Source organism: Halichondria panicea, chromosome 3 (genome assembly GCF_963675165.1).
Source record: "Halichondria panicea chromosome 3, odHalPani1.1, whole genome shotgun sequence".
Classification (NCBI taxonomy): Eukaryota; Metazoa; Porifera; class Demospongiae; order Suberitida; family Halichondriidae; genus Halichondria; species Halichondria panicea.
In genome coordinates this window covers 5,900,821-5,923,972 of record NC_087379.1, presented here as the reverse complement: position 1 = coordinate 5,923,972, position 23,152 = coordinate 5,900,821, and the positions used below count along the sequence as shown (strand labels likewise).

The 23,152-nt window shown below is 43.9% G+C and overlaps 8 protein-coding genes across 14 annotated transcripts in view; all 8 read right to left on the bottom strand.

The window, feature by feature from the left end:
• Positions 1–22: 22 nt before the first annotated feature.
• On the bottom strand, positions 23–2,661 carry LOC135333839 (tripartite motif-containing protein 3-like). The gene is made up of 2 exons (XM_064528841.1): positions 2,491–2,661; positions 23–2,377 (listed from the first exon to the last, which is right to left on the bottom strand). The coding sequence occupies exon 2, from the start codon at positions 2,347–2,349 to the stop codon at positions 118–120; it is 2,232 nt and encodes a 743-aa protein (XP_064384911.1). The 5' UTR covers positions 2,350–2,377; positions 2,491–2,661; the 3' UTR covers positions 23–117.
• A 138-nt stretch (positions 2,662–2,799) lies between these two features.
• LOC135333859 (dihydroxy-acid dehydratase-like) lies at positions 2,800–7,760 on the bottom strand. 5 transcript variants are annotated; one of them, XM_064528873.1, is made up of 11 exons: positions 7,743–7,760; positions 7,550–7,672; positions 6,525–6,604; positions 5,167–5,706; positions 5,030–5,113; positions 4,703–4,921; positions 4,093–4,272; positions 3,879–3,950; positions 3,711–3,814; positions 3,327–3,543; positions 2,800–3,254 (listed from the first exon to the last, which is right to left on the bottom strand). In XM_064528873.1, the coding sequence occupies exons 6-11, from the start codon at positions 4,913–4,915 to the stop codon at positions 3,120–3,122; spliced, it is 921 nt and encodes a 306-aa protein (XP_064384943.1). In that variant the 5' UTR covers positions 4,916–4,921; positions 5,030–5,113; positions 5,167–5,706; positions 6,525–6,604; positions 7,550–7,672; positions 7,743–7,760; the 3' UTR covers positions 2,800–3,119. The 5 variants fall into 5 exon arrangements, with proteins under 5 accessions (XP_064384943.1, XP_064384944.1, XP_064384942.1 ...); XM_064528874.1 differs by lacking the exon at positions 7,743–7,760 and having other exon boundaries at positions 6,525–6,623; positions 7,550–7,678; XM_064528872.1 differs by lacking the exons at positions 7,550–7,672; positions 7,743–7,760 and adding an exon at positions 6,965–7,540 and having other exon boundaries at positions 6,525–6,623.
• LOC135333137 (mediator of RNA polymerase II transcription subunit 18-like) lies at positions 5,548–8,047 on the bottom strand. The gene is made up of 4 exons (XM_064528052.1): positions 7,873–8,047; positions 7,743–7,806; positions 7,618–7,672; positions 5,548–5,706 (listed from the first exon to the last, which is right to left on the bottom strand). Exons 1-4 carry the CDS (start codon positions 8,045–8,047, stop codon positions 5,548–5,550), a joined length of 453 nt encoding a protein of 150 aa, XP_064384122.1.
• Positions 8,048–8,098: 51 nt separating this feature from the next.
• Positions 8,099–10,669, bottom strand: LOC135333832 (tripartite motif-containing protein 2-like). Its single transcript, XM_064528835.1, has 2 exons — positions 10,603–10,669; positions 8,099–10,474 (listed from the first exon to the last, which is right to left on the bottom strand). Exon 2 carries the CDS (start codon positions 10,442–10,444, stop codon positions 8,213–8,215), a length of 2,232 nt encoding a protein of 743 aa, XP_064384905.1. The 5' UTR covers positions 10,445–10,474; positions 10,603–10,669; the 3' UTR covers positions 8,099–8,212.
• A 144-nt stretch (positions 10,670–10,813) lies between these two features.
• Positions 10,814–23,152, bottom strand: part of LOC135333850 (dihydroxy-acid dehydratase-like) — a 33,263-nt gene continuing 20,924 nt past the window's right edge. The window contains exons 18-20 of one of the 3 annotated variants that reach the window (XM_064528864.1): positions 11,605–11,654; positions 11,214–11,430; positions 10,814–11,141 (exon numbers count right to left, since the gene is read on the bottom strand). In XM_064528864.1, the coding sequence (XP_064384934.1) occupies positions 11,007–11,141; positions 11,214–11,430; positions 11,605–11,654 (402 nt within the window). In that variant the 3' untranslated portion in view covers positions 10,814–11,006. The remainder of the gene's footprint in view (positions 11,142–11,213; positions 11,431–11,604; positions 11,655–23,152) is intronic. The other 2 variants (XM_064528865.1, XM_064528863.1) reach the window with 2 other exon arrangements.
• On the bottom strand, positions 12,075–14,569 carry LOC135333868 (mediator of RNA polymerase II transcription subunit 18-like). Its single transcript, XM_064528886.1, has 4 exons — positions 14,392–14,569; positions 14,262–14,325; positions 14,069–14,191; positions 12,075–12,234 (listed from the first exon to the last, which is right to left on the bottom strand). Exons 1-4 carry the CDS (start codon positions 14,564–14,566, stop codon positions 12,186–12,188), a joined length of 411 nt encoding a protein of 136 aa, XP_064384956.1. The 5' UTR covers positions 14,567–14,569; the 3' UTR covers positions 12,075–12,185.
• On the bottom strand, positions 14,622–17,230 carry LOC135333842 (tripartite motif-containing protein 3-like). Its single transcript, XM_064528844.1, has 2 exons — positions 17,075–17,230; positions 14,622–16,965 (listed from the first exon to the last, which is right to left on the bottom strand). The coding sequence occupies exon 2, from the start codon at positions 16,936–16,938 to the stop codon at positions 14,719–14,721; it is 2,220 nt and encodes a 739-aa protein (XP_064384914.1). The 5' UTR covers positions 16,939–16,965; positions 17,075–17,230; the 3' UTR covers positions 14,622–14,718.
• LOC135333046 (dihydroxy-acid dehydratase-like) lies at positions 17,356–21,856 on the bottom strand. The gene is made up of 11 exons (XM_064527979.1): positions 21,656–21,856; positions 21,526–21,589; positions 21,333–21,455; positions 20,335–20,413; positions 18,840–19,518; positions 18,505–18,722; positions 18,434–18,452; positions 18,287–18,358; positions 18,119–18,222; positions 17,735–17,951; positions 17,356–17,662 (listed from the first exon to the last, which is right to left on the bottom strand). Exons 6-11 carry the CDS (start codon positions 18,714–18,716, stop codon positions 17,528–17,530), a joined length of 759 nt encoding a protein of 252 aa, XP_064384049.1. The 5' UTR covers positions 18,717–18,722; positions 18,840–19,518; positions 20,335–20,413; positions 21,333–21,455; positions 21,526–21,589; positions 21,656–21,856; the 3' UTR covers positions 17,356–17,527.

Below are 23,152 nucleotides of genomic sequence, written 5' to 3'. Positions count from 1 at the left end.
CCACTATAATTGCATCAACACAGCAGATAATTAGTTTCATTTCACATTCCAAATAAAATAATAACGCTACCAACTATTTCTACACAGAGCTACGTACTACTTTGTCCACTTCTCTATTTAGAATATCTGCAGTAGCCCGTTGCCTTGATCGGATACAACAACAGAGTCATTGCGATCAATAGAGAGTCCATAAATGTTTCTAAACTGTCCCTCTTCCGTTCCTCGCCCACCAAACGTGGTGATGTAGGCTCCCTGAGATGTAAACACACTCACATGATGCGGTCCATTCTCACTGACGTACACTGTGTCACTACTGTCGATGGCTATGCCCCAGGGACGACTTAGCTTCTGACCGTCGGCTTTTTGTGAGAAGGTTCTCAGGAATTGACCTTCAGCAGTGAAGACTTGTACTCGATCGTTACCACGATCAGTCACATAGAGGTGGTTGGCACTATCAAATGTTGCATATAGTGGTTGCTGTAATTGTCCGTTCCCATTGCCAGGTGTACCGAAACACCGTATGAACGTCAAATCAGTAGAGAGCACTTGTATTCTGTGGTTACACTCATCAACCACATACAGGTTGTTGTCTCTTTTGTTATAACAGATACCAAGTGGGTTATCAAGCCGAAGGTTACCACTGCCTTTACCACCAACAGCTGCCACAAACTCTCCGTCGGATGAGAACTTATTCACACGATGGTTATTAGGATCCATTACATAGATGTTGTCGTCTTTGTCCACAGTCACTCCAAATGCATTATTCAGCTGTCCAAACGATCGTATCTTCTCACCCTCTGGTGTCAATACAGAGACAGTAGCTCCATTACCATCAACAACAACCAACTGTCCCTTACTGTTGGAGACAGTGCCTCGTGGGTTGTTCACACCTCGTACAACTCGGGAAGGCTTGACGAAGCTCTGTGGTGATGGGGCTACAGCTATTGGGAATGGACTGCCTCGTACTGCATCGCCATTGACAGTGATGTGTAGTTCATGCTTTCCTCGTTTCATAGGGCGATAGTTGATCTTGTGTTGGCCATGTTTTTGAACAATCACCACTTTACAATTACTTTTATCTTCGCTTTCAATACGCACAAGTTCAGCTTTGAGGTCGAGTTTACCGTTGAATTTCTTGTTGTTCTTGGTCATTGCTTGAAAGGATACAGTTTTTGTTTCTCCAGTTGTAGCACCTTTCAGACCATCTTCTGTCGTGTGGCTGTTCTCTAGGCTGATTGATCCACGCTGTTCAATCTCTAGGAACTCTCGACAAGCTTGTTGGAGAGGTTCTTTTCCTTCAGTGATCAGTTCCATGTCAGCTTTTGTCTCTGGTTGAATAGCATTTGATTCGAATTCAGTAGAAACTTGTTCGACTCTCTTAATAACGGAAATTTTCATTTCGAGTACTTCACCATCTGTGCCTGTTTTGAGACCACCCTCAGCGTACTCCAGACAGCTGGCCAGTTTCACCTGAGTGATCTCCACTTGGTCCCTCTGTGCCGCCAGATCCTTCAGGTTCTGATGAGTCAGCATCTCTAGCTCTCCCACAAGCTGTGCCCTTCGTTGGTCTAACAGTCGATGTTGTTCGTCAATCTCATTGTGGATGTTGGCTTCAATCGTGGCCCTCTGATCGTGGATTGCCTTGGCTCTTGTGTCAAAGTCCTTCAGAGCTCGTTGTACACTGTCCAGCTTCTCTTTGACTGGTTTGAGACTGGAGGCAAGTTCTTCCTTGTGCTTGGTCAGCACATCAGCCACCAGGTCGTAGTTGTGGTCTTTGTGGAGACGAATGGTGCAGTCCGTGCAAATAACAGTGGAGCATGTATCGCAATATATCTTAAGGGCATTCTCCAAGTGTTTGGGACAATGGGGGACGGCCTTCTTGGGGGGAACCAGGCTAGTCACTTGAGCTTTGAGTTCATCCAGCGAAATTAGTTTATGATTTTTTGAAAGTTTAACAAATTTGTGAGCAGTTTGACACCTGTCACACAAAAAGTCCCCACAGTCGTTACAGTACCCGGTGGCTTTGCCATCCTCACAGCTGCCACAGTGTGTATTATTGTCGTCGTCGGCCTTGTTGAAAGCATCTTGTATCTCAAACAAGTGGTCGATGTGGAAGTCTGATTGCAGTCCAGCCACTCCCCTCTCTGACAGTGGGACAATGTGTCGACAGGTGGGACACGTGAGGGAGCGTCCATCCTTGGTCACTAGTTTCTCCAGACACGGGGATTTGCAAAACACATGAAAACAAGGCAAGAGTTTCGGCTGCTTGAAAGTGTCGAGACAAAGGGAGCATTCGAGTTGAGCATCGAGTTTCTTGAGAGCTTCTTTTGTTGTCACTCTCTCGGCCATGGCTTTGGATATTGTAAGGTTTGTTTTTCTGTGGGGACACACAATATTGTTGTGTCAAACACATACCCCAAAATAACATACAGCAAACAAATAAACTATGAAGAGACAGGTCATGCACACTGCATGTACTGATTAACTCACAATTCCTTGAGCTTGAACGCCTTGAAGCAAAAATGGCCGGTGATGTCAAATCCTTAACGATATTCATAGCTGATTTGTAGAGACCACAAATTAACACAAGTATGTACATATTGCCTAAGTTCTCTCCCTCCCACCATAGATACTGTAGATGTATACTAATATACTAATACGAAATCTCGGATACTCCGTCCGTGTCATCGGTTGCAATGAGTGTTTCAGGACTTTTGGTAGTGGGCGGAAGTGTTTCACATTCATTCGGAGTGTACAGTATCTATGCTCCCACGCTTACAATGAGAACCTCGGCTGGAATTCGAGACTACATAAAAAATTATTGTAGATTCTGGATGCAGCAAAATTAAAATGTTCATCATGATACAATAGCCAAAATAACTCGAGAAACAAAGCAACTTCATGTGCTGAATGATGACATTTCCATTCGCACAGCTGATAATGAAACGTTTCACATTACTCAACTCATTAGACCAACAAGTGCACAATCATATAGAGTCTACTCTACAAACACGGTCCAAGTATATTAAATTATACATGCATACAATTCTGCATCAATTAAAAATTGTTCGCTTTACAGGACAAAACTACAACGTTGGCCTCTACTATACACAGTTGGTTTAGCTGGTCACAGCTCCTGTATGTGCACTGGACAAAGAGCGTCGATACTTCACCAGTAGACCCTTCACTTTCTGACGCTCTTGGGGAATCTTCCAGCAAGCTTTCTGAGCCGTCAACACCTCCTTACTGACCTCCTGCGTGGGTGTGCGGGGGAGTATGTATGCATCCATCACATGTACAGTGCTCATAATGATTTGCACACTCACCAGATCTACTCTCCTGTTGACAGCATCAATGCTTATCATATCTCCGTTCTCTACCAGTGCTATAGGCCCGCCCACGAATGCCTCGGGTGTCACATGACCAATCATGATCCCGTGAGATGCTCCGCTGAAGCGTCCATCAGTTACCAAGGGAACAGTCTTCCCCAGGCCGGCACCAACCAGTGCAGAGCCTGGACTTAACATCTCAGACATGCCAGGGCTACAAGGAGGAGGTGTGTATCATGTGTGGGGGGTATAATTATACTGTACAATAAACTGAATCTGACACTGATAAAACTGTAGCTATAGTGACAGATGAGGCAAACAACCAAGGCATGGATTCAGGATAAATATTTGAATTTAAATGCAACTTGAGTACTTGCTCACCTTCCTTTGGGTCCTTCATATCGTATCACGAGCACCTGTCCTGGTTTAACCTGGCCACCCATAATGGCATCATAGGCTGGCCCCTCCCCATCGAACACAATCGCCTGGAAACAAGCAGACACACTCAATAAAGGAGGCATTGTGTCCATGCATGGTGTGTAGACTCACTGGGCCTTTGAACGGCTTGTCAAACACTTTCCCACACAATTTCAGCATGGCACTGTCTGTTGCCAGGCTACCCTGGGATGCAATCATGAGAAAATGCATATAATTTTCACCATCTAAATGTTGAATAGGTGTTCAAATAAAACGCACATGCAGAACAAATGACTTACTCACAATGATTGCATAGGTGAGAATACACACAGTTTATCCATCTCACCTTGATTATGGTAATGTGGTGCCCGGGAGGGGAGAGGGGTTTAGAGATGGGGTATAGCAACTCAGGAGCTAAACCAGACTGGAGGCATGCTGAAACATTCGAGAACAGAGTTTTATATGCACTGTGGACTAGGATCACAGCAAAGAAGCCTGGAGTCTCATGCAGAGAAGTATATGGCTCCTGGAGTAGGATCCCAGAGTCAGCTAACAGAGACAAACCAGACACAATTCTAGCTTTCTTTGTATCGACCCTTTTCCACAAACAATGAGTAATTATTGGCTTATGTTTCAAATAATAGCCCAAAAAGCTTAGATCGCCTTTTCTGCGAAACAAAGACTTCTTTGCAAATCTGCCAAATTTTAAGCCTTAGTTTTAATGCTACAAGTTTCTCTATGTACAAATTGTGATGCCTAAATCACGAGGTAAGCCAAACTGAGCGACAGACACACGGGCACACAGACACACAGACATACTGACAGACTACTGTAACCGAGGCCGCCTACGCGCCTTAGGTTAATAAAACGCACATGCAGGATTCACAAAACAAAATGACTTACTCACAATGATTGCATATATAGGTGAGAATACACACAGCTTATATCCATCTCACCTTGATAATGGTAATGTGGTGCCCGGGAGGGGAGAGGGGTTTAGAGAATGGGTACACAACGTCCTGTGTCAGATCAGATGCTTTGGAGACAGATGCTAAATTCTCTGCCACAGTCTTTCCGGTCACTGTGAGACAGTCACCATGTAAGAGCCCTGCGTCTAGTAGCTCCTTCATGAGTATAGGGAGGCCTCCAGCAGTGTGCAGGTCTGCCATGTGGTACTGTGGGTACAGAGGTATGTGGTTACTGCTGTGTGTACAAGGGTATGTGGTTATCTTGACCATGGTGTGTGCAAGGGTATGTGGTGAGGGTACAGGTATAATGCTAACCTTTCCATGAGGCTTAAAGTTGCCTAACAGAGGCACACGATAGCAATCCTGTTGAAGTCCTCAATACACAGATCCACATCAGCCCTACACCAGAGGAAGTACGACATCTGGGAGTCAAGGAAGTGTTTTAGACTCACATTTCTTAGGTCAAAGTTCAACTGCGTGTTACCTGCCAAAGCTGTTTTAGCTGCCGAGAGTCTGATTCGTGTGTTATAGCTATTAGTTTAAATCAACCACATAGTTTCAGCTTCAGAATCCACTAGCTGTATGGTTGGCACCATATTGCCAGGCAACTACTAATGGACTAATTTACATTGCTAAGTACAACTAAAAGCCAGGCAAACAGCATCATCTACTGTCAGAGCACACAAACATACTTTAGGCAACTGATGTTTACCTACAAGCTTGGCTATAAACAATGTTTGTTTCACAAGCCAATTAACACAAGCTAGCTATGATATTATATGCACCTCCCATAATTCACCATACGTACACTAGCTGTATAATCATAATACAATTCACAATTGCTCCATAGGATACGGTTTGAGTTGCTCAGCGAAAGCCCTCATCTCCATGCCAACGTTGTCGTGCCCTGATGTGGTCACAGCTGACAACTCCACCAGGTAGTGCTCTGACAACAGCTGGGCACCCGCCACACCAGCTCCTTCTCCTGACGGCTGTGTGTGTGTGTGTGTGTGTGTGGGTGGGGAGGGGTAGTATGAACAGTAATACAAATTTACCATGTTGACCACGATATTTAATGGCATATAACTTAGTGCTATGTACTTGCTAGACAACAAGAACTTGCCTTATCTACCTATCGTTATGTAGCACTTTTCCCAACAGGCTTAATTATCTAAACTTCCCTATAATTATCAAAAGCCCATAAGAGAGAGTATCGAATGTAGTATAACCGTGCATCCGAAATAATTCGGAAAGCACGTGACTTCCTGCCTGAAACGCATAACAAATTAATGAGAATTTATTAGTAGCAGCTCTGGGCCTCAGATTGGTCACTTTTGTTACAAAGCAGGAGATTACATTAATTTTCGGATGCAAGGTTATGCTACCTTCTATACTTTTTTTCTCTCTCTTGTATTATATATATACAAATGTATATAGACTCTTGAATGCATTTTAAGCTGTGCACCTTCACATACATGTACTACCGGTACATCGGTGGATTAGGGAAAGGCAGTCAACCTATCTTCCCTTGTGTAGGCTAGCACAACCCACACGGTGCACTCGTTAGCATCAATTAATTCACACGTTTCCTCCTACAAACAGTATATGCTAATCATCCACTACCATCCTGTGTGTGCTCTCGCCTGAACTAGGGTGGACTCAACTGTATTTGTAGTTCAACCCAAACTGTAGACATGCTACGGAAGTTAGATATGTTCAACTCTAAATGCCACCAGCTATTTAGACTGTAAAGGGGATGGTCCCCACTGGAATGTTTAGTGTCAGCTAGCAACAACAAATAAACACACACCTGATAGAGTTTGAAGACGGCAATCTTCATTTGCCCCTTTCTGAACACGTAGCCTCTCACTCATCAGCTCATAGACAGCTCTGTCAGTGTGTGCACAAACTGTCAGGGTTGCCCATGGAGATATAATAATTATGTAATTACTGATAAACTAAACTGTAAATGTATGTTGAATTGTTGGAATCGTGTCTGTTGAATTTATAATGTGTGTGTAGTTAAACTTAAGTAGGGATATGACCACACTGGTCGGTGGTGGTCGGTACTAACCACCTCTAGACTAGACAAAAATATACCACCTCTTAGGCCTACATGTAGTTTCTACCACATTTTAGAGGTTATTACAAAAGGTAAATTTGTGTGTTGATTACCCGAGGCGTGCGTGGGCGGCCAAGGGTATAGTAGTCGTTTGGTTTGTTTGTCTGTTTGTAATTGTGAGTCCTCACCTGGATGCTACAGCACTGCGTTTACAGAATGGATAGCCTTCACACAACACGTTATTAGTGGTAGATTTCGATGTTAAAGCTTCGTTGTCGAATAAAAGCGAGCAAAAGCTAACTTGCACGTTAGCAGCTAACTAACTACACGCGGCCTTTATTCGAGGTAGCCTATACGTATTACAGTTGAAGCGATCCTGTATCAGGAACAATAGAACAGGGTCACTAAAGCAGAAAGCTAGAATTATGATTGTTATTTCTTTTCCTACCAGCATACCCCAAGAGCCATAAATTATTTCTAAGACTCCATGCTTCTTTGCTAAGTCCATAGAATACAGAATGGAGGTAAAACTCAGATGTCATAAACAGGCAAATAATGCATGTACTATAATTATACTAAAACTTCAATCTCAGCCTGTTACGTTACTTGCTGCTTTATAGCCAGCAACACTCTTTGGGTTGCTATACACTTGAGATCATGTCAACAGCCGGCCGAGGGTTAGCACTTTAGTGCTCTAGTTTTGAGATTATGGATTGAAAATAGCCACCATACAAGACAATGCTGGGCACATTCCTGCCATTAAAAGTGTATACATGAATCCCATTTCCTTGAGGCATTCTGCGGCGTTGTTACTGCATGCAGTGTGTACACAACTCCTCACTCCAGCCGGCCTGTTAGCATCACCCAGGTCCAGCTGCCCAGTGTATATGAGTTGCCTGGGGAACAAGGTAGTAACATGTATATGGTATGGGGTGGGGGTACACGTGTGGGGGGTGCGTAACTCACAAGGGGGCCTCGGCATTGTCTAGCGACTGTCGAACTCTAACAACAGAGCGAGTGTTGCCTATTTCTGTATTAAATAACCAGTGGCATATATCACATACTGTACAGGACAAACTATTAACACGCCACGGACCAATTTTATAAGTTTGCTCCTTGTCAATGAATGCTATGCCTCCACAGGTTGCAAAGTCAGCCAGTCCTTTCAGTCGGTGCAGTAAAGAGGGCAGTTCACTGTCAGACACACTGCCAAACAGTAGAAACTTGTACAGCTGCTGATTTGGAGGAGGTTTTGGTTGCTGTATGGCCATGCTGGATGTTACTTTTTATTATGATGATCTTTACCTACCACTATAATTGCATCAACACATGCAACAAATAATAGTTTCATTTCACATTCCAAATAAAATAATAACGCTACCAACTATTTCTACACAGAGCTACGTACTACTTTGTCCACTTTTCTACTTATTTCGTTAGAATATCTGCAGTCGCTTGTTGCCTTGATCGGATACAACAACAGAGTCATTGCGATCAATAGAGAGTCCATAAATGGTATTAAACTGTCCCTCTTTTGTTCCTGGTCCACCAAACGTGGTGATGTAGGCTCCCTGAGATGTGAACACACTCACATGATGCGGTCCATTCTCACTGACGTACACTGTGTCACTGCTGTCGATGGCTATGGTCCAGGGTTGACTCAGCTTCTGATCGTTAGCTTTTTGTGAGAAGGTTCTCAAGAATTGACCTTCAGCAGTGAAGACTTGTACTCGATGGTTACTGTAATCGTAATCAGTCACATAGAGGTTGTTGGCACTATCAAATGTTGTACAAAACGGGTTTTGTAATTGTCCGTTCCCATTGCCTTGTGTACCGAAACATCGTACGAACTTCAGTTCAGTAGAGATCACTTGTATTCTGTGGTTGTTGCAATCAGGCACATACAGGTTGTTGTCTCTTCTGTTATAACAGATTCCAAATGGGCTACTAAACTGAAGGTTACCACTGCCTTGACTACCAACAGCTGCCACAAACTCTCCGTCAGATGAGAATTTGTTCACACGATGATTGCCATACTCCATCACATACATGTTGTCGTCTTTGTCCACAGTCACTCCATACGCATTATTCAGCTTTCCAAAAGTTTGTATCTTCTCACCCTCTGGTGTCAATACAGAGACAGTAGCTCCTTCAACAACAACCAACTGACCCTTATTGTTGGAGACAGTGCCTCGTGGGCTGTTCACACCTCGCACAACTCGGGAAGGCTTGACGAAGCTCTGTGGTGATGGGGCTACAGCTATTGGGAATGGACTGCCTCGTACTGCATCCCCATTGACAGTGATGTGTAGTTCATGCTTTCCTCGTTTCATAGGGCGATAGTTGATCTTGTATTGGCCATGTTTTCGAACAACCACAACTTCACATTTACTTTTATCTTTGCTTTCGATATGCACAAGTTCAGCTTTGAGGTCGAGTTTGTTTTTGGATTTCTTGTTTTTCTTGGTCATTGCTTGAAAGGACACAGTTTTTGTTTCTCCAGTTGTAGCACCTTTCAGACCATTTCCTGTCGTGTGGCTGTTCTCTAAGCTGAATGAACCACTGTGATCAATCTGTAGAAAATTTCGATAAGCTTGTTGGAGAGATTCTTTTCCTTCAGTGATCAGTTCCATGTCAGCTTTTGTCTCTGGTTGAATAGCATTTGATTCAAATTCAGTAGAAAAATGTTCGACTCTCTTAATAACGGAAGATTTCATTTCGAGTACTTCACCGTCTGTGCCTGTTTTGAGACCCCCCTCAGTGTACTCCAGACAGCTGGTCAGTTTCACCTGAGTGATCTCCACTTGGTCCCTTTGTGCCGCCAGATCCTTAAGCTTTTGCTGAGTCAGCATCTCTAGCTCTCCCACAAGCTCTGTCCTTCGTTGGTCCAACAGTCGATGTTGTTCGTCAATCTCCTTGTGGATGTTGGCTTCAATCGCGGCCCTCTGATTGTGGATTGCCTTGGCTCTTGTGTCAAAGTCCTTCAGAGCTCGGTGTACACTGTCCAGCTTCTCTTTGACTGGTTTGAGACTGGAGACAAGTTCTTCCTTGTGCTTGGTCAGCACATCAGCCACCAGGTCGTAGTTGTGGTCTTTGTGGATACGAATGGTGCAGTCCATGCAAATGAGAGTGGAGCATGTATCGCAATATATCTTAAGGGCATTCTCCGAGTGTTTGGGACAATGGGGGACGGCCTTCTTGGGGGGAACCAGGCTAGTCACTTGAGCTTTGAGTTCATCCAGCGAAATTAGTTTATGATTTTTTGAAAGTTTAACAAATTTGTGAGCAGTTTGACACCTGTCACACAAAAAGTCCCCACAGTCGTTACAGTACCCGGTGGCTCTGCCATTCTCACAGCTGCCACAGTTCTTATTATTGTCGTCTTCGGCCTTGTTGAAAGCATCTTGTATCTCAAACAAGTGGTCGATGTGAAAGTCTGATTGCAGTCCAACCACTCCCCTCTCTGACAGTGGGACAATGTGTCGACAGGTGGGACAAGTGAGGGAGCGTCCATCCTTGGTCACTAGTTTCTCCAGACACGGGGACTTGCAAAACACATGAAAACAAGGCAAGAGTTTCGGTTGCTTAAAAGTGTCGAGACAAAGGGAGCATTCGAGTTGAGCATCAAGTTTCTTGAGAGCTTCTTTCGTAGTCACTCTCTCAGCCATGGCTTTGGGGATTATCGTAAGGTTTGTTTTCTGTGGGGACACACAATAATTATTGTTGAATGTTATATGCCAAAATAACACATAGATATTCAAAGAAGAGTACAGGTGATGCACAGGGATACCTGTACCTATTATAAATATAAGATCTAGGAACTCACAATTCCTTTTGAGCGCGCTTGAAGAAAAATGGGGTGACGTATGTCATGTGTACGGTAATTATTGGTAACAATATTCACAGCAACATTCCATAAGAAAAGTTCTGAAGAAACAACCACAAACACAAGGTAAACACATGTACACCTACATTGTAGCTCAACGAGTGAAGAGTTTGAAAGAAACATGTGCTGAAGACATTCCAATAAATCATTCGCACATTTGATAACGAAACGTTCTACATTAGACTCCACATCATTAGGCCACACTAGTGCACAATGATAATTATGTATAGCTGCAAAACACGGTTTATACAAGCATGCATAATAAGAGTGTATATACATCAATTAAATCTTTGCTCTACAGGACAAAACTAAAACTTTGGTCTCTACTATAATGTTCAGTTGGTTTAGCTGGTCACAGCTCCTGTATGTGCACTGGACACAGAGCGTCGATACTTCGCCAGTAGACCCTTCACTTTCTGACGCTCTTGGGGAATCTTCCAGCAAGCTTTCCGAGCCGTCAACACCTCCTTACTGACCTCCTGCGTGGGTGTGCGGGGGAGTATGTATGCATCCATCATATGTACAGTGCTCATAATGATTTGCACACTCACCAGATCTACTCTCCTGTTGACAGCATCAATGCTTATCATATCTCCGTTCTCCACCAGTGCTATAGGCCCGCCCACGAATGCCTCAGGTGTCACATGACCTATCATGATCCCGTGAGATGCTCCACTGAAGCGTCCATCAGTTATCAAGGGAACGGTCTTACCCAGGCCGGCACCAACCAGTGCAGAGCCTGGACTCAACATCTCAGGCATGCCAGGACTACACGGAGGAGAGGGGTGTGTATCATGTATGGGGAAAGTATTCAAGTATATATACTGTATAGTAAACTGAAACTGAAAGTGATGAAACTGTAGCTATAGTGACAGATGCAGCAAATAACCAATTTCATGAATTTAAATGCAACTTAATAAATATTTGAATACACTTGCTCACCTTCCCTTGGGACCTTCATATCGTATCACGAGCACTTGTCCTGGTTTAACCTGGCCCCCCATAATGGCATCATAGACTGGCCCCTCCCCATCGAAATAAGTAGAACAAGCAGACACACTCAATAAAGGAGGCATTGTGTCCATGCATGGTGTGTAGACTCACTGGGCCTTTGAACGGCTTGTCAAACACTTTCCCACTCAGCTTCAGCACGGCACTGTCTGTTGCCAGGCTACCCCTGGGATGGGATGCAATCATGAGAGGATAACTATTATTTTGATAATTATCACGTCTAAATGTAAACATTGTGTATAGCTGTTAAAACAATAAAACGCACATGCAGGATTCACAAAACAAAATAACTTACTCACAATGATTGCATAGGTGAGAATACACACAGCTTATCCATCTCACCTTGATAATGGTAATGTGGTGCTCGGGAGGGGAGAGGGGTTTAGAGATAGGGTACACAACGTCCTGTGTCAGATCAGATGCTTTGGAGACAGATGCTAAATTCTCTGCCACAGTCTTTCCGGTCAATGTGAGACAGTCACCATGTAAGAGCCCTACGTCTAGTAGCTCCTTCATGAGTATAGGGAGGCCTCCAGCAGTGTGCAGGTCTGCCATGTGGTACTGTGGGTACAGAGGTATGTGATTATCATGTGTGCACAAGGGTATGTGGTTGTCTTGACCACGGTGTGTACAAGGGTATGTGGTTGTCTTGACCACAGTGTGTACAAGGGTATGTGGTGAGGGTGCTCGGTATATATAATACAGTGGAACCTTCATTAATGACCACCTCCAAAAGCAACCACACACTTAGCCTATATAACGGCCAAGAGCTTAGGTCCAGATTGAAACTACAATGTAAGCAACCTCTCAGGAATGGCTACCTCTCTACTCTGTATAACGAGCAGATTTCTAGTCCCCAATCAGCTTTAGCAAATAACCTCTCAGAACGGACAGCCACACCCAGAATTAGCAGAAAGTTGTTGCTGAGATAGCATTATTGCACAATGGTAAAAACCTAGCTGTAGCTTGTCCCTACAGCCTTTTCAAAGCTTTTATGAGCTAAAGAAGCAGTTAGCAAAGCTCCAAGATTCATTTGCAGCAAAAAATGACTCAGAGAGCATACATAGATGGCAATCGAGGAAGACCACCTCTCTATAACGGCCAAAAGGCTGTTCCCCAATGGTGTCCGTTTTATGGAGGTTCTACTGTACAACCTTTCTATGAGGCTTGAAATTTCCTAGCAGATCGAGGCACACGATCAGCAATCCTGTTGAAGTCCTCAATGCACAAATCCACATCAGCACTACACATAATCATAATGTTCAGCACACACTCAGTACATTTTGTATTAGGGTCGAACTGAATTAGGGGCTAAGCAACCATCTGCACATGCGACCACTTCGAGATCAGTTACAATTGTTGTGGTACCTAACCCTAACCCAGTGACTAGATATCCTCCAACTCATTCATTTGCTAGAGCTAGCAGATGCAGCACACTATTGGTAGAGCCACCCACTGCAAGCACCAACACCTGCATGCAGAAAAATCGACTATTAAGATTCTAAATGTAGGTGACACCTAATAACATTCTTGGTCATGATCTCCCTGGTGTGTGTCTTACTCTCCGAAGCTCTGGGGATGGTACGTTGTCACCAGTGACAACAAAGTGGCTCCTCAGAAGCGTGAGGATTGTGAGTGTACATCGCAAGAAAATGTCAACCAGGGTTTCATACAGAGGGGGGGGGCCTGGGATCCCCCTCTGTGTGAAATCAGGAAATGTCCATGTCTTTTTTGCTTGGGATCTTCAGTGGCTCAGATTGGTCCTCTACTTGCTGCTCCACTGGGTACCGTTGGTACATCATGTGCTCCACTTGGTCCCCCTCCACTTTTTGCTCCACTTCGTACACTTATATACCGTATATCTTCTAATTTATCGGACACTTTTAATTACCCCGGACACTCTTTTGAGCAATTTTCGTTGTTCTAATACAACGGACACTCCAGTGCTTTAATATTACATTTGTTCGGACAACACATTGAAAAGTTGAGTTACATTCATAAACGGCAGAGTAAGACTTAGAGTGCTGCAGTTATATAGCTTTGTGTAGCTAGTTTTAGATGGCTATTGCAACTATTCAGTCGCACACTGTTCTATTAAACTTAGCTAGCTCGCACGCAGCTGCTTGCTTGTTCTAATTATTCCGGACACTTCGCATGCTCTATAAAAATCTGTTCCAACTATACACAGACAATTTCCAATATAATTATTTTTTGCTGTCCTAGAAAATATACGGTAACACTACAATCTCTATAAATAATGGTTTGGCACACAAAAACACAACATCTTCACAGGATTCTGGCTATACAATACGCAAATGTGTGACAGTGAGATTGAGGTATGATATTTCTGGGCACCTAGGTTCCCTGGGGCCATTTTTAGTATTAAAGTACTTACAAGCATCCCATTTCCTTGAGGCATTCTGCGGCGTTGTTACTGCATGCAGTGTGTACACAACTCCTCACTCCAGCCGGCCTGTTAGCATCACCCAGGTCCAGCTGCCCAGTGTATATGAGTTGCCTGGGGAACAAGGTAGTAACATGTATATGGTATGGGGTGGGGGTACACGTGTGGGGGGTGTGTAACTCACAAGGGGGCCTTGGCATTGTCTAGCGACTGTCGAACTCTAACGACAGAACGAGTGTTGCCTATTTCTGTATTAAATAACCAGTGGCATATATCACATACTGTACAGGACAAACTATTAACACGTCACGGACCAATTTTATAAGTTTGCTCCTTGTCAATGAATGCTATGCCTCCACAGGTTGCAAAGTCAGCCAGTCCTCTCAGTCGGTGCAGTAAAGAGGGCAGTTCACTGTCAGACACACTGCCAAACAGTAGAAACTCATACAGCTGCTGATTTGGAGGAGGCTTTGGTTGCTGAATGGCCATGCTGGATGTTACTTTTTATTATGATGATCTTTACCTACCACTATAATTGCATCAACACAACAGATAATAGTTTCATTTCACATTCTAATAACGCTACCAACTATTTCTACACAGAGCTACATACTACTTTGTCCACTTTTCTACTTATTTCGTTAGAATATCTGCAGTCGCCCGTTGCCTTGATCGGATACAACAACAGAGTCATTGCGATCAATAGAGAGTCCGTAAATGCTATTAAACTGTCCCTTTTCCGTCCCACCAAACGTGGTGATGTAGGCTCCCTGAGATGTGAACACACTCACATGATGCGGTCCATTCTCACTGACGTACACTGTGTCACTGCTGTCGATGGCTATGGCCCAGGGACGACTTAGCTTCTGACCGTCGGCTTTTTGTGAGAAGGTTCTCAGGAATTGACCTTCAGCAGTGAAGACTTGTACTCGATTGTTAAGATGATCAGTCACATAGAGGTTGTTAGCGCTATCAAATGATGCATGAAATGGGCTTTGTAATTGTCCGTTCCCATTGCCACGTGTACCGAAACACCGTACAAACTTCAGTTCAGTAGAGAGCACTTTTATTCTGTGCTTACTCTGATCAACCACATACAGGTTGTTGTCTCTTCTGTTATAACATATACCAACAGGGTTAGTAAACTGAAGGTTACCATTGCCTAGACTACCAACAGCTGCCACAAACTCTCCGTCAGATGAGAACTTATTCACACGATGATTGCCATACTCCATCACATACATGTTGTTGTCTTTGTCCACAGTCACTCCAATACCATCATTCAGCTGACCAAACGTTCGTATCTTTTCACCCTCTGGTGTCAATACAGAGACAGTAGCTCCTTCAACAACAATCAACTGTCCCTTACTGTTGAAGACAGTGTCTCGTGGGCTGTTCACACCTCGTACAACTCGGGAAGGCTTGATGAAGCTCTGTGGTGATGGGGCTACAGCTATTGGGAATGGACTGCCTCGTACTGCGTCCCCATTGACAGTGATGTGTAGTTCATGCTTTCCTCGTTTCATAGGGCGATAGTTGATCTTGTGTTGGCCATGTTTTCGAACAATCACCACTTCACATTTACTTTTATCTTTGCTTTCGATATGCACAAGTTCAGCTTTGAGGTCGAGTTTACCGTTGGATTTCTTGTTGTTCTTGGTCATTGCTTGAAAGGATACAGTTTTTGTTTCTCCAGTTGTAGCACCTTTCAGACCATCTCCTGTCGTGTGGCTGTTCACTAAGCTGATTGATCCACACTGTTCAATCTCTAGGAACTCTCGATAAGCTTGTTGGAGAGGTTCTTTTCCTTCAGTGATCAGTTCCATGTCAGCTTTTGTCTCTGGCTGAATAGCATTTGATTCGAATTCAGTAGAAACTTGTTCGACTCTCTTAATAACGGAAATTTTCATTTCGAGTACTTCACCATCTGTGCCTGTTTTGAGACCACCCTCAGCGTACTCCAGACAGCTGGCCAGTTTCACCTGAGTGATCTCCACTTGGTCCCTCTGTGCCGCCAGATCCTTCAGGTTCTGCTGAGTCAGCATCTCTAGCTCTCCCACAAGCTCTGCCCTTCGTTGGTCTAACAGTCGATGTTGTTCGTCAATCTCATTGTGGATGTTGGCTTCAATCGTGGTCCTCTGATCGTGGATTGCCTTGGCTCTTGTGTCAAAGTCCTTCAGAGCTCGTTGTACACTGTCCAGCTTCTCTTTGACTGGTTTGAGACTGGAGACAAGTTCTTCCTTGTGCTTGGTCAGCACATCAGCCACCAGGTCGTAGTTGTGGTCTTTGTGGATACGAATGGTGCAGTCCATGCAAATGAGAGTGGAGCATGTATCGCAATATATCTTAAGGGCATTCTCCAAGTGTTTGGGACAATGGGGGACGGCCTTCTTGGGGGGAACCAGGCTAGTCACTTGAGCTTTGAGTTCATCCAGCGAAATTAGTTTATGATTTTTTGAAAGTTTAACAAATTTGTGAGCAGTTTGACACCTGTCACACAAAAAGTCCCCACAGTCGTTACAGTACCCGGTGGCTCTGCCATTCTCACAGCTGCCACAGTTCTTATCATTGTCGTCTTCGGCCTTGTTGAAAGCATCTTGTATCTCAAACAAGTGGTCGATGTGAAAGTCTGATTGCAGTCCAGCCACTCCCCTCTCTGACAGTGGGACAATGTGTCGACAGGTGGGACAAGTGAGGGAGCGTCCATCCTTGGTCACTAGTTTCTCCAGACACGGGGATTTGCAAAACACATGAAAACAAGGCAAGAGTTTCGGCTGCTTGAAAGTGTCGAGACAAAGGGAGCATTCAAGTTGAGCATCGAGTTTCTTGAGAGCTTCTTTTGTAGTCACTCTCTCGGCCATGGCTTTAATATTGTAAGATTTGTTTTTCTGTGGGGACACACAATATTGTTGTGTCAAACACATGCCCCAAAATAACATACAGCAAACAAATAAACTATGAAGAGACAGGTCATGCACACTGTACTGATTAACTCACAATTCCTTGAGCTTGTGAACGCCTTGAAGCAAAAATGGCCGGGTGATGTCAAAATCGTTAACGATATTCATAGCTGATTTGTAGAGACCACAAACACAAGTACATTGCCTGATAATTATAAGCTCTCCCTCTCCCACACTTACAATGAGAACCGGCGGCTGGAATTCGAGACTTCTGGATGTTGCCTGCAGCAGCAAAATTAAAATGTTCATCGTGATGCAATAAAACAAAGCAACTTCATGTGCTGATGACATTTCATTCGCACAGCTGATAACGAAATGTTCACATTACTCAACTCATTAGACCAACAAGTGCACAATCATATAGAGTCTACTCTACAAACAAGGTCCAAGTATATTAAATTATACATGCATACAATTCTGCATCAATTAAAAATTGTTTGCTTTACAGGACAAAACTACAACGTTGGCCTCTACTATATACACAGTTGGTTTAGCTGGTCACAGCTCCTGTATGTGCACTGGACACAGAGCGTCGATACTTCGCCAGTAGACCCTTCACTTTCTGACGCTCTTGGGGAATCTTCCAGCAAGCTTTCCGAGCCGTCAACACTTCCTTACTGACCTCCTGCGTGGGTGTGCGGGGGAGTATGTATGCATCCATCATATGTACAGTGCTCATAATGATTTGCACACTCACCAGATCTACTCTCCTGTTGACAGCATCAATGCTTATCATATCTCCGTTCTCCACCAGTGCTATAGGCCCGCCCACGAATGCCTCGGGTGTCACATGACCAATCATGATCCCGTGAGATGCTCCGCTGAAGCGTCCATCAGTTACCAAGGGAACAGTCTTCCCCAGGCCGGCACCAACCAGTGCAGAGCCTGGACTTAACATCTCAGGCATGCCAGGGCTACAAGGAGGAGGTGTGTATCATGTGTGGGGGGTATAATTATACTGTACAATAAACTGAATCTGACACTGATAAAATTGTAGCTATAGTGACAGATGCGGCAAACAACCAAGGCATGGATTCAGGCTAAATATTTGAATTTAAATGCAACTTGAATACTTGCTCACCTTCCCTTAGGTCCTTCATATCGTATGACGAGCACCTGTCCTGGTTTAACCTGGCCACCCATAATGGCATCATAGGCTGGCCCCTCCCCATCGAACACAATCGCCTGGGAACAAGCAGACACACTCAATAAAGGAGGCATTGTGTCCATGCATGGTGTGTAGACTCACTGGGCCTTTGAACGGCTTGTCAAACACTTTCCCACTCAGCTTCAGTACGGCACTGTCTGTTGCCAGGCTACCCTGGGATGCAATCATGAGAAAATGCATATAATTTTCACCATCTAAATGTTGAATAGGTGTTCAAATAAAACGCACATGCAGAACAAATGACTTACTCACAATGATTGCATATATAGGTGAGAATACACACAGCTTATCCATCTCACCTTGATAATGGTATGTGGTGCCCGGGAGGGGAGAGGGGTTTAGAGAATGGGTACACAACGTCCTGTGTCAGATCAGATGCTTTGGAGACAGATGATAAATTCTCTGCCACAGTCTTTCCGGTCACTGTGAGACAGTCACCATGTAAGAGCCCTGCGTCTAGTAGCTCCTTCATGAGTATAGGGAGGCCTCCAGCAGTGTGCAGGTCTGCCATGTGGTACTGTGGGTACAGAGGTATGTGGTTATCATGTGTGTACAAGGGTATGTGGTTGTCTTGACCATGGTGTGTACAAGGGTATGTGGTGAGGGTACAGGAATATATAATTATAATGCTAACCTTTCCATGAGGCTTAAAGTTGTCTAGCAGAGGCACACGATAGCAATCCTGTTGAAGTCCTCAATACACAGATCCACATCAGCCCTACACCAGAGGAAGTACGACATCTGCGACTCAAAGGAAGTGTTTTAGACTCACATTCCTTAGGTCAAACTTCAACTGCGTGTTACCTGCCAAAGCTGTTTTAGCTGCCGAGAGTCTGATTCGTGTGTTATAGCTATTAGTTTAAATCAACCACATAGTTTCAGCTTCAGAATCCACTAGCTGTATGGTTGCCACCATATTGCCAGGCAACTACTAGTGGACTAATTTACATTGCTAAGTACAACTAAAAGCCAGGCCAAACAGCATCATCTACTGTCAGAGCACACGAACATACTTCAGGCAACTGATGTTTACCTACAAACTTGGCTATAAACAATGTTTGTTTCACAAGCCAATTAACACAAGCTAGCTATGATATTATATGCACCTCCCATAATTCACCATATGTACACAAGCTGTATAATCATAATATAATTCACAATTGCTCCACAGGATACGGTTTGAGTTGCTCAGCGAAAGCCCTCATCTCCATGCCAACGTTGTCGTGTCCTGATGTGGTCACAGCTGACAACTCCACCAGGTAGTGCTCTGACAACAGCTGGGCACCTGCTACACCAGCTCCCTCTCCTGACGGCTGTGTGTGTGTGTGTGTGGGTGGGTGGGGAGGGGGTAGTATGAACAGTAATACAAATTTACTATGTTGACCACGATATATAACTTAGTGCTATGTACTTGCTAGTACAACAAGAACTTTCCCCAAATAGCCTTATCTACCTATCGTTATGTAGCACTTTTCCCAACAGGCTTAATTATCTAAACTTCCCTATAATGATCAAAAGCCCATAAGAGAGAGTATCGAAAGTAGTATAACCGTGCATCAGAAATAATTCGGAAAGCAACGTACGTGACTTCCTGCCTGAAACGCATAATAAATTAATGAGAATTTATTAGTAGCAGCTCTGGGCCTCAGATTGGTCACTTTTGTTACAAAGCAGGAGATTACATTAATTTTCGGATGCAAGGTTATGCTACCTTCTATACTTTTTCTCTCTCTTGTATTATATACAAATGTATATAGACTCTTGAATGCATTTTAAGCTATGCACCTTCACATACATGTACTACCGGTACATTGGTGGATTAGGAAAAGGCAGTCAACCTATCTTCCCTTGTGTAGGCTAGCACAACCCACACGGTGCACTCGTTAGCATCAATTGATTCACACGTTTCCTCCTACAAACAGTATATGCTAATCATCCACTACCATCCTGTGTGTGCTCTCGCCTGAACTAGGGTGGACTCAACTGTATTTGTAGTTCAACCCAAACCGTAGACATGCTACGGAAGTTAGATATGTTCAACTCTAAATGCCACCAGCTATTTAGACTGTAAAGGGGATGGTTTCTCACTGGAATGTTTAGTGTCAGCTAGCAACAACAAATAAACACACCTGATAGAGTTTGAAGACGGCAATCTTCATTTGCCCCTTTCTGAACACGTAGCCTCTCAGTATCAGCTCATAGACAGCTCTGTCAGTGTGTGCACAAACTGTCAGGGTTGCCCATGGAGATATAATAATTATGTAATTACTAAACTGTAAATGTATGTTGAATTGTTGGAATCGTGTCTGTTGAATTTATAATGTGTGTGTAGTTAAACTTAAGTAGGGATATGACCACACTGGTCGGTGGTGGTCGGTACTAACCACCTCTAGACTAGACAAAAATATACCAAAAAATATACCACCTCTTAGGCCTACATGTAGTTTTTACCACATTTTAGAGGCTATTACAAAAGGTAAATTTGTGTGTTGATTACCGGAGGCGTGCGTGGGCGGCCACGGGTATAGTAGTCCGTTTGGTTTGTTTGTCTGTTAGTAATTGTGAGTACTGACATGGATGCCACAGCACTGCGTTTACAGAATGGATAGCCTTCACACAACAAGTTATTAGTGGTAGATTTCGATGTTAAAGCTTTGTTGTCGAATAAAAGCGAGCAAAAGCTAACTTGCATGTTGGCAGCTAGCTAACTACACGCGGCCTTTATTCGAGGTAGCCTATACATATTACAGTTGAAGCGATCCTGTACCAGGAACAATAGAACAGGGTCACTAAAGCAGAAAGCTAGAATTATGATTGTTATTTCTTTTCCTACCAGCATACCCCAAGAGCCATAAGACTCCATGCTTCTTTGCTTTGCTGTCTAAGTCCATAGAATTCAGAATGGAGGTAAAACTCAGATGTCATAAACAGGCAAATAATGCATGTACTATAATTATACTAAAACTCCAATCTCAGCCTGTTACGTTACTTGCTGCTTTATAGCCAGCAACACTCTTTGGGTTGCTATACACTTGTAGATCATGTCAACAGCCGAGGGTTAGCTATTCAATGTTCTGGATTGAAAATAGCCAGCATGCAAGACAATTCTGGGCACTTTATTGCTTACATGAATCCCATTTCCTTGAGGCATTCTGCGGCGTTGTGACTGCATGCAGTGTATACACAACTCCTCACTCCAGCCGGCCTGTTAGCATCACCCAGGTCCAGCTGACCAGTGTATATGAGTTGCCTGGGGAACAAGGTAGAAACATGTATATGGTATGGGGTGGGGGTACACGTGTGGGGGGTGCGTAACTCACAAGGGGGCCTCGGCATTGTCTAGCGACTGTCGAACTCTAACGACAGAACGAGTGTTGCCTATTTCTGTATTAAATAACCAGTGGCATATATCACATACTGTACAAGATATACTATTAACACGCCACGGACCAATTTTATAAGTTTGCTCCTTGTCAATGAATGCTATGCAAAGCAGCCAGTCCTCTCAGTAGGTGCAGTAAAGAGGGCAGTTCACTGTCAGACACACTGTCAAACAGTAGAAACTCATACAGCTGCTGATTTGGAGGAGGTTTTGGTTGCTGTATGGCCATGCTGGATGTTACTTTTTATTATGATGATCTTTACCTACCACTATACACTGTTGGGTGCATATTAGCCTCGATCCCAGCCCCTCTCACCAGAGGGCCTGGTATTCACTGTTTGCGAGTGGGTGTATTCAATAGTAAATTTATTAGAGTGGGTGTATTCAATAGTAAATTTATTAGTAAAACTGTTTGTAATTTATCAATTAACCTTTTGTACTATGGTCACCCACGTGGTTGATTAAATTATTTAGTGTCAAGAGAGAGAAATCGCCATCACAACTCTAGGCTCATACAAGGAGCACTGATCTTACTGAGATGGCATCAAACAAGTGTCTGGAAGCAAGTAGATTTGCCAGAGCCGGTCAGTACTGACAGAAAAACGCCTACCACTCTACCACAGTACAAAAGAAGACAAAATCTGACTTTTCAACACTGGAGAGAGCTTGAGCAAGAGCAGAACAGAAGTAGAAGCCATCACAACAAAACTAGTCACTAGTCTAGGTCGTAAATATTGTAAGTAGCTGTGTTATTTTATTAAAACTGCTGTGATTTGTACAATGACATCATTGTAAAATATACAATATACTGACTAATTTACTAAGATATCTCGATCCCTAAGAATCTTGGGGCAACTGACGCATGCGCAGACAGTGTATACCAGGCCGTCTTTCTCAACTGAGAGCGGCCTGGAATCGAGGCTAGGTGCATATCCATTACTTTTCAGGGAAAATGTTAGCCTCGTTCCCAGGCCTTACTTTTTCTTGCTGTTGTCACTGTTCATCCATAAACATAAGAAAGACATAGTGAGGCAGCAAAGAAAGAAATGGGCGTACAGTTAAGAAAACGTAAGGCCTGGTTTGGGAAATCGCGTGATCCACAAGGATTTTTATGAACGTGGGCGATATGTAGCCCACAATCGTGACGTAAGGTATTCTCCCACGCATTCTGAGTAAGACTGTACTGTACTGCACTGAGACAACCACCAAGCTGTGCTGCAAGTCAGATCAGAGAACCAGCGTGGCCAGCTCTGGTGGCAGTAGCCTCGTTCCCAGGCCTTACTTTTTCTTGCTGTTGTCACTGTTCATCCATAAATCATAAGAAAGACATAGTGAGGCAGCAAAGAAAGAAATTGGGCGTACAGTTAAGAAAAAGTAAGGCCTGGTTTGGGAAATCGCGTGATCCACAATGATTTTTATGAACGTGGGCGATATGTAGCCCACAATCGTGACGTAAGGTATTCTCCCACGCGTTCAGAGTTTTAATAAGACTGTACTGAGACAACCACCAAGCTGTGCTGCAAGTCAGATCAGAGAACCAGCGTGGCCAGCTCTGGTGGCAGTAG

Coding starts and splice junctions, on each gene's coding strand:
- LOC135333842 (XM_064528844.1), bottom strand. CDS start 16,938: ATGGCCGAGAGAGTGACTACAAAAGAAGCTCTCAAGAAACTCGATGCT.
- LOC135333832 (XM_064528835.1), bottom strand. CDS start 10,444: ATGGCTGAGAGAGTGACTACGAAAGAAGCTCTCAAGAAACTTGATGCT.
- LOC135333839 (XM_064528841.1), bottom strand. CDS start 2,349: ATGGCCGAGAGAGTGACAACAAAAGAAGCTCTCAAGAAACTCGATGCT.
- LOC135333859 (XM_064528873.1), bottom strand. CDS start 4,915: ATGGCAGACCTGCACACTGCTGGAGGCCTCCCTATACTCATGAAGGAG. Junction 4,273..4,702: donor ACCACATTACCATTATCAAG/GTGAGATGGATA, acceptor ATCCTACTCCAG/GAGCCATATACTTCTCTGCA. Junction 3,255..3,326: donor TCAACAGGAGAGTAGATCTG/GTGAGTGTGCAA, acceptor ACACCCACGCAG/GAGGTCAGTAAGGAGGTGTT.
- LOC135333868 (XM_064528886.1), bottom strand. CDS start 14,566: ATGGCCATTCAGCAACCAAAGCCTCCTCCAAATCAGCAGCTGTATGAG. Junction 14,326..14,391: donor GGAGCAAACTTATAAAATTG/GTCCGTGACGTG, acceptor TATTTAATACAG/AAATAGGCAACACTCGTTCT. Junction 14,192..14,261: donor GACAATGCCAAGGCCCCCTT/GTGAGTTACACA, acceptor CTTGTTCCCCAG/GCAACTCATATACACTGGGC.
- LOC135333137 (XM_064528052.1), bottom strand. CDS start 8,047: ATGGCCATACAGCAACCAAAACCTCCTCCAAATCAGCAGCTGTACAAG. Junction 7,673..7,742: donor GACAATGCCGAGGCCCCCTT/GTGAGTTACGCA, acceptor CTTGTTCCCCAG/GCAACTCATATACACTGGGC. Junction 5,707..7,617: donor ATGCTAACAGGCCGGCTGGA/GTGAGGAGTTGT, acceptor ACACACACACAG/CCGTCAGGAGAAGGAGCTGG.
- LOC135333046 (XM_064527979.1), bottom strand. CDS start 18,716: ATGGCAGACCTGCACACTGCTGGAGGCCTCCCTATACTCATGAAGGAG. Junction 17,952..18,118: donor TATGAAGGACCTAAGGGAAG/GTGAGCAAGTAT, acceptor TCCTCCTTGTAG/CCCTGGCATGCCTGAGATGT. Junction 17,663..17,734: donor TCAACAGGAGAGTAGATCTG/GTGAGTGTGCAA, acceptor ACACCCACGCAG/GAGGTCAGTAAGGAAGTGTT.